Source organism: Chondrus crispus, genomic scaffold (assembly GCF_000350225.1).
Source record: "Chondrus crispus Stackhouse genomic scaffold, scaffold_115, whole genome shotgun sequence".
Classification (NCBI taxonomy): Eukaryota; Rhodophyta; class Florideophyceae; order Gigartinales; family Gigartinaceae; genus Chondrus; species Chondrus crispus.
This window is the reverse complement of record NW_005178978.1, coordinates 243,582-252,580: the sequence shown is the minus strand read 5'-3', so window position 1 is coordinate 252,580 and position 8,999 is coordinate 243,582. Positions and strand designations below refer to the sequence as shown.

Here is an 8,999-nt window from a genome sequence, read left to right as displayed (position 1 = left end):
CAGACATGACAAAAGGTAGATTGGATGGTAAGGATGGCACACTACTTTCGCCTCTACCGTTTTGCGTAAGGTTGAGTTTTGTAGTCACCATGGGCTGTTCTAGCGGCACTACCCTGGTAAGAGTAAGGCCCGCCTCATTGCAGGCAAAAACGCAGTACAGTGAATCCTCGTTAACTGCATATGAAAAGTGGAGGGTTTTCGTATGCAGTTGGTGAACATATGCACTTGTCGAAGTGATCCAAACGCCTCATTTCTATTCAAAAATCAGATATCCGCGTCCGACGGTGGTGATGAAGCACCGTTGGCGGTCCGAGGCACTGCACTGCATATTTGTTGTCATAAGTTTTTACCTGTTTCATAGTAAGCCTTTGTATGAGGGTTCAATATGATTAAGGATCACTTTCTTCATGCAGTTACTGTATGCGGTATGCAGTTCAATATCATATACAGGCTGGAATCGCTGCTCCGCAGCCGGTGGCTGACGAACGCATGCAGTACAGTAATCGAGAATATGCAGAAACCGAGCATGCAGTTAGCGAGGATCCACTGTAGTAGCATTGCTCATTAATCACAGAGTTTGCTTCGTTTTGCAAAAGTTGTTGTTTCAAAGATACCATTCGGCAGAGTTGAGATCATATTGCAATGCACAAAGTTGATTGGCGTCTTCCCGGATCCTTGTTCTTGACGCCTGGTCTCAGGCGATCTCAAGATCAGGCGCAAAACAATGTCCATGAACAGTGGCCTTGTACTGTATGAGGCCTTGTGAAGTGTAGCATATGATCAACCAAGCAATTAACTCCGTGGGAACCACAATACTTATAATGCGTATGATGTACTGAACTCTTTGCTGGCTGTAAGCATTGTACGGAGTAGGACTGCGGAGTTCACTTCCCCTACTGGAGATATGTGCAGTTTATCGGTTGTGGTTTTGGCCACATGACATCGGCTCCGTAAGACAATGAAAGGCTGCGCAAAACATAATAATAATATACCGAACTAGAACAAAAAACATAGAACAAAAAGAAAAAGACATGATGAGAAAGGGAAATGACCAAAAGGGCGGCGCAGCCGGGGCTGGGCCGGCAAGAGAAAAAGACATGACGGGGGGAGACGGATAGCGGGAAGCCCACGAGGTAGCCATAAATAACGTGGAGCAGCCACGCTGGACGGTAAGGTACGCTCGGTTAGCCGACGCGAATTATAACCGCTCGCTATTCTCGGGGGAGTTTCACCCTTATACGCGCTAGCGTGTCCAGAGATGAGAAGGGAGAAATAGAAAGCGAAAAGGGATGCCACGGCGAGCGCTAGAAATGCGGACGCATGTGTGCAAAAAAACACTCCGAAGCAGCAGTGACAATGATATCGGCATCGAAGAAAACAAAGAACTGGTTCTGCGATGCCCAATCCAAGCGTGTCATGATCCGATCCCGACTAAACTGTAGTGGCAGCTGCTCATTGAATCCACCGTTGCGGGCAGCATAGGATGCGAGATAGCAACCCGGCGGCGGTGCTCCGTTTACAACGGCCATTGCATGCTCGACGGCGACGCTGTACCCTTCAGTGGTACACGCTAGCGTGTACAGAGACGCGTACAATGTCATAAACAGAAGTCGCAGGTCCCACGATCGATCGCGTTTGTTGCCGCCTCTCAATTACTTGACGGAAATACTGTATACAGGATTCGCTGCACAGGTAAACCGCCGTCCTAGTGTCTAGCGGACAAGTGACCTCAAATGAGGCCATTTGACCTCATAAAAATAATAAAATAAGTTGAACCTCAATCTCAAATGAGGAAAATTGTCGGCTAGACACTAGGGCTTCATGGTTGCCCCTCGCAGCAGGCGACACTCGAAGGCACAGCATTCGTAACCCTCTCGACAACAGATGCGGATTTTGCGCGTCAAAACGTAACGCACCTTCCGAACACATCACAATTTGTGTAGGCAGGCATGCTAAAACCGTCTCAATATGCGCGAACTAATTCTCTCGCAAGAAGGATTGCCTTCTGAATAACTTCACTACTTAATCAGTCCCGCACTTCACGTCATGCCCGCCCCGGTTGGAGTTTTCATTTAGGACGAAGTCCGGAAGACGCGCTTCATCCTCCCATATGAACTCGATCAATGGCGAATCCGTCCTCACACTCCAGGTTAACTCCAGCTTGGTATCGGGATTCGCAGCTCTGATTTTCGACATCCTTCTCTTGGGCATTATCAGATACCATGCTCAACTACTCTGTGCAGCTGCAAATATTGCCTTGCTCTACGACTATCGCTGCCCCATTCGCCCGGCAACCACCAGATGGGCAGCACTAACCGGGGGACCCACTGGCCCGATCCTGCTCGTCCGTTTTCTTGCTTTTCTCATCATGCTCTCTACTGCTGCTGTCATTATTCTGGGCTTTTGCATCAATGGCGAAACAGTTCCGGAGTTTGAAAATAGGATGTATGGGGCGGTTGTTAATTTCACAGGCATGCCGACGAAGTTCGATTTCGCAAACGAATTTGAACTACAGCCTCCTGGGTGTAGCGGCGACTCATGCAAACGAATGGTCAGCAAACGTATTCTTGCACTTACGGACCCTTCCCGATGTACGGAAAAAAACTTTACCCACGGTTTCGTGTATTCTTATGCATACAGAGACTTGACTCTAGATGACAAGAAAGAGGAACTTGTTCAACTTTACCCCGGCGGTATCTGTGTCAACGAGAAACAATTCAACGAGTCCTGGGTGAGCCGCTCATACAGAATGAGCAACAGCGCTGATTTAGATTGCGTTCTTGACGCCATCGATAACCCCTTCGGCGAAGGCCCTGCTTCGGGTGGTCCCCGCAAAGTTGAGCCAATTATAGACTCGTGCCCAATGGAAGTGAAAGATATGTACTGCTATAAGACTGATAGAACGTCTTGTGCGGCATGGGGCATTTCCGAAATCGATACGGGAACAGCTTACTACGTAGTCCTCATACCGGACATCGAAACGATGAACGAAGAAAGCAATAGAATTCCCTCGGCGATAGCCAAGGGAGACCCAGCTGGGTATGTTGCCAACGTCGCCTTCCTAAGTGCAGTTGGGTTCAATGGTGGACCTTCTAGACTCAGCAGCATGGCGGTGAGTGAAGTTTTGCAGAACGTCACTCTTAATCGCAAACAGGCTATCAGGAACGTCAGCACGATCGATCTTAGGATAGCTATACCTACATTCGCAGTTCTGGCGACAACTGCACTGGTGCTTGTGGTATTAGCCCTTGCTTCATGGGTGCGTGTGGTTCTGCTGAAAGGTCGAAGTGAGTACAACACGTTTTCCTCGGTCCCGGAAATTCTGGAGCTTGTCGTTGTAGAGAAAGCTTCCAAATTTAAAGGAAGGAAGACATCAAGGAGGTTCATTGGGATATCCAAAGAGGATTCATGCATTGTTGTATGTGATGAAGACAATAAGAAACAGTATACAGGTTCGGACTGGCCTGAAGAGGCCATAAACTAAGCTTCGTTTCGAGAAAATAACCGGGCAGTAAATATTCTGAGGCTGTTTTTCCCCAAGGATACCACTCCTCGAGGACTCCATTGAGAACACTCGTGCCATTCCGGGCGGCCAGATAAAGATGAAGCGGATGCGACGTGTCGAGACTGAGATTGTACAGAAGTAGAGCACTCCGCGCCTTGAGCATATATGCAGCGTACAGTATGGAAACTGTGCAAGTCTATTCTTGGGATTTCCCTCCGCGAAAAGGGCAGGAAGATGATAACCGCCTGCTTGTTAGCAGTAGCATGTTAGTGTCGTTGCATTACAAAATACTGCATGACGCCATGACGTAAAAACGTTGTCCGTAAAATAACACGTTTTTTTCCATTTGCCGAAAAACTCGCTGGACGTAAAGTAAACCCAAGATTGAAAAGTTCCACGAGTTTTGCGGACTGACCTCCTTCAAGGTACCTGCCCGCAACAAACGCAAGTCTGGTACATCGTTGTGCCGCCCGAAGGATCATGTGCACCTGCGCGAATACTCGCTGAAGCGAATATTGTAGCTCGCCACAAGGATAGAAAGGTTCTCAGTCGAAAGGGTGGTGTGTTTCGTCTTCTTGACAGGCTGAGGGGGGCCGTTTGGAGAGGCCCGCTTGTTAGAAGCTTCTACTTGTGTATCTTTCGCGGTTGCTTCGGCGGCATCTGTGGCAGATCCTGTCGCGCTTTGATCCATTGATGGGCTCTGCGCAGATGAAGCGATAGGGGCGTCCATGACGCGTATCGACACGACCCGTGCAGTCTGAGACTCGTTTGTGGTGCTGAAAAGAACGGAAACCCCACTTTGTTTTCCTTCAAGACGGGTCGATCCGGCACTGCTGTGATCAGGCGGATGTGAACCTCGCGGAAAACTCACATGCCCCGAGTTTTCGGTATGCTGTGAGTTTTGCCAAACGCGTTGTTTGAAAATTTTGCCTTTCAGAAAATTCAAGCAAACTCGCCGCCAAAACACGCGTTTTCGTGACTTTACGGGCAACGTTTTTAAATCCAAACTTTATAAAGTCAGTTTCGGCGCCATTTCTTTAACGTGCATCCCCTCGGCAATAACATATTGCAAAACATTGGCATAGTAGTTGTGAATATATAGAAAGACTAAAAATCTGACCAAGTTTCAATACCCGGTTGACATTTTATTTGACATTTACACAGGCCTTTTGGTCTCGAAGATATCAACATACAACGTTTTGAGATTGGTCAAAAGGCTTCTTTTTAGGCATTCTAAAAATGGCTGGCTGGTCTCACCAAACTCCATCCTTCCGCAAAGCAGACGCCGAATTAAACTGCGGTGGCAAGAGTATCAATTTCCTTCTTGTTGAGGAAGCGCAAATCGGGAACAGTAAGTTCAAATGCAGCCTCATATGAGGTCACTTGTCATCTAGACACTAGCTTTTCTTACAGAGATATGAAGAAAAGCCCAGGAGCCGATTCGTATAATGGTTCCAGGGATTTGCAGCAGCGCAAACTTCTGTAGCACGGAAACAATAAATTCGATGACCCCTTCTTGCCGTGCCCCATCATCAAGTCCCTATTCACGCCCCTCTCCCTGTGCACAGTCTTTCAAAATTCGTCACACCTTGTTAAGAACCATCCAATGAACGCTGTAGTTTGAAACCATACAAAGTTGGAGAGTGGGAGAATAAAAGAAAAATAAAATTCAACATCTCCTCTTTCTTGATATCCCACCTGCCACCTCACGCCATCATTTCTTCGTTCGTTCACTCTGTTCCTCTTTATTCACGATTAGATCGACCACAATTGGATCGCATCATTTTTCTGAGTTTGCATTGAACAACTATCAATCGGAGGAGCCACCTGAATAGGGGAAGGGGCCACTTGTGCTTCTCGTACCGTTATAAAATGGGGCGATACAATGCTCTGCATAACCCCCCCTTTCATTAGGCCGTCCCCGCGATCGATAATTACCACGAATCTTATCGCCGGCGAGGGTTACCGTCTCCACTACGCTGTCCTGCCACACGTCCGGGGGTGGTCAACTTGTCCGAGACGGGTATACGAGAACAGTGGAGGCGTACCGAAACTGGTCCTACAACCAAAACGTCCCTCATGGGGTAGTAGCTAAGAGAAGTTGGCGACGATCGGGGGAACAGTAGAATCGGAGCAGAGATAACTTTAACGGAACAAGAAAGTATAGCAAGAACTGGGAACGGGTAACTTCTGCTTCAAACTGAACTCCACTAGCAGACAGACAGCTTAAGTACAGAACATATTCTTGGACATAAGCTTCATCGTGAGGTTGGAATAAACAGAATGATACAAATGGAAACAGAAAGATGAGATGAGACATGCAATAGAAACTTTGCATGTAGGAGACAGACATAAGACACTTAATACATTGCATGTCCATGACACGAGATGGACACGACACAACTGAGCGATACAGTACCGTCATATGCCATTTCAAAACGTCCAAGTGGACATCATAATAGAAAGGACTTGGGGCTTGAGCGGTCGTGCCATAAAAAATGTTCGAACGTAATCGAACCAGAAATATGACGAGAGACTTATAAGTAGATAAGCGGGGTTACGATAACGACATTCTTGTATTCACTTCTCTTGGAATTGTCGCTTATCCAAGAAAGCGATCACAGGAGCTGGATTCAGATTTGTCGAACGCAATGGGCATACGTCTGGAGCAGAGCATCAGTTAAAGAGTCTGCGTAGGCGGGCTGTCAGTCTTCGTTCCAAAGAAGAAGCCGAGTCAGGAGTGCGTGATCGACAAGATCGTGGACCACGGCTACGATGAGGAGAAATTAATTCTCAAAGTGAGGTGGTATGGGTAAACCATCGAGGACGCGACGTGAGAACCTATTGAGCAGATCCCCTCAGCGCGGTAGTCACGTATTTCCGAAGGAAAAGGCTGCCCTTACCTACGCAAGCGTCGCACGCACAACCGGGATAGCCATCGTAAATAGAATTAGTAGGTTAGAGACAACAGAGAGGTCAGAACTTCGAGGAAGGAACGCATCTACGAGGTTTGCAGATAAGGAGTTTGAAGGAAAGGAGAGCAAGGCAGAGAAGCGAAACTGTATCCCTGGATGAGGCATTGATCCTCTCTGAAAACACACACGCATCATCACGGCACGCACGAGAAATGACGTTTCCAACAGGCGGTCCGTTCTCGTGGTGTATGAGGTAATAAAAAATTGGGCGTGTCGACAACAAACTGCCAAAAAGGTGACACAAGTGAGAAATCGATTCCCGCATGCTGCGAAATTATAATCGAGAAGCAGGGAAATACTGCTAAAACTGCAGTCCGCACGCAAAATTGTTGTCGCTTGCCAAAATCGACGGCTTAAATATCCTCAGTCGTCCCGCGGTCGAGTGACACCCGACCTCGCATGGGGACCGATCGACACACTCACTACTGACACACGTTTCCCCCCCATTGACGAGCAAGGACATCGGTCCATAAGGACCACCATCACGAGGATGCAGCTACAGTTAACCCCGCAGCGACCGACGTCGACGACAAGACGCAGTACTATTTTGCCGACCGATCCATTCAGCACTCACCCACCACACCCTCTCTTCAATTATTTTGTTTCTTTGTTCGTTCTCTGTTCCTTTTCTTTTTTTTACTTTGTTTTGTTACACTGGATTCTATTCTATCTTTTTGTTGTTTCTGTTGTAGGACTTCGGCGACTCAACCGCGTATCGCGGACTGCGAGCAACATAACCTCAAGGCAGATCAACAGACGGACGAGAACAAGTCAAGAACGCGCACCCGTCTGGGGCGCCAAGTCAAGGGACTTCCCATTTCATAGGCGCAGAGAGTTTGGATGCTCAGAAAAACGGAGAAACGAAGGCCTACGATGATACACATCGACCGCGGACAACGGCTCTGGTTCTTTAAGTTTGCGAGTCTGTCGAACGAAGATTACACCTACGATGTCATATTCAATGACACAAACTGTGCATGAGCAGTACCAGAGTTCGGCGAAAACGGCAGACTTATTGAAAACCCAGCAAGTCAGACGCGAAGCTGACACAGGACGCACCTCAAACATGTCAAGATCGTTCAACAGAACGAGGGGAAATTGCTCATTGATCGGGAAAGGTTTTCAAATTTAGTGACAACCGCCCCTCCACTTTCCTTTCTACTCTCAATTCTTTCACTCTCCTCGTTTGTTCTGTTTATTGTTTTTACCATAGGGTCGAGAAGATACCCGAACCGCGAGTACCGATGGGCAACGTAAGAGAGCCCCGTAAAAGGACAACGAAGAAGCGAATTAACTGAAAGCGAAGAGACCATAATAAGGACGCCGACGCTCCTGCCAGATCAGCAGGCTTGTTGACACCCGAGGGGTCGCGAGAGAATTTCTTCCAATACGACGGCACGGAACAATGAGACCCCTAAGAACTCAGTCAGAACAATAAGCTACTTCGACTTGGTAGCAGAAGCCACCACGCGTCGCCAATCGCACATAAAATTACATTTGCATCGGCGATCTGCCCTCGCCAGATGGGAAATTGGTAGAGAAAAATCAGGAGTGCTGTACAGTACAGTACTTCACAGAAGAGACACTAGGACAAGTGTCGCGTAACCAATGTGGAGCACCACGCACCACTGCGAATTTTGATTCAATTTTTAGGAAAAACCAGTCGCGACGAGCGCAAGGGATGCTGGATAAGTGTTGGAAAGTGCATGGTGTACGCACAGTATCGCTCCCCAAAGCCAGGTGCGACCCCAAGGAAGCGGACCGCTGGAACGCTCAGGGAGGTGCGACCCAACCACGTAGTCAAGTTTCGACGAGCTCTTTGTTTTCTTTCTTTCTCTTTGTTCATTTCGGGGATCCCGGGAGCGCACAGGAAAGCCAAAGAGGCGCGCAGATATCCTTTTCAACGCGTGTCACACAGGGATCAAGCAAGGAGAAGAAGAAGGGATCCCCTCACGTGGCAGGAAGCTCACTATTTTTACAATGGAAATTGAGACTTCGTTGGAGATACAGTGTCTCCCTCTCAGGGAGACGAAACCAACCAGCGACAAATCGAAGTCGCGATCGCAACCACCACGTCACACCACTGCCAACTGGTAGAGCGTCACGCTACACCCCTCACCAAACCAGAAAAAGCTCAAGCCATCATTGGAAATGCATACTTATAGAGATCGCGGGCGCTCTTGTCGAGGAAAATGGCGTTCAGAGAAGAGGGAGGACAGAGTCCTCGTCACGCGCCTTTCGAGAATGGAGCACGAGTTATCTGTGGCTCGACGTAAACGCTGCCGCCCAGACGAAAGTCAGTTTTTGATTTGCACACGAGAACAAGAATATGATTGACATCGTCGATTACATATGAACGAAGGAAAAGGAAAATCTATCTACGTTCTAGATGACACGATTAGGACTCCGGTTGAAGTTTTGGGAGCAAAAGCACAGCGTAAGGAAGGGGGACGGTCACCGCATTTTGTTTTTAGTCATCTTCGGTGACAAGAGTCGTCATAGGCGGGGTACAATACGCT

General features: G+C 48.0%; 2 protein-coding genes across 2 annotated transcripts; one reads left to right on the top strand and one right to left on the bottom strand.

Moving 5' to 3' along the window:
• Positions 1-2,110: 2,110 nt before the first annotated feature.
• Positions 2,111-3,484, top strand: CHC_T00001842001 (hypothetical protein). The gene has a single exon (XM_005712741.1). It carries the CDS (start codon positions 2,111-2,113, stop codon positions 3,482-3,484), a length of 1,374 nt encoding a protein of 457 aa, XP_005712798.1.
• Positions 3,485-3,983: 499 nt separating this feature from the next.
• Positions 3,984-4,235, bottom strand: CHC_T00001841001 (hypothetical protein). Its single transcript, XM_005712740.1, has one exon. It carries the CDS (start codon positions 4,233-4,235, stop codon positions 3,984-3,986), a length of 252 nt encoding a protein of 83 aa, XP_005712797.1.
• Positions 4,236-8,999: the final 4,764 nt, after the last annotated feature.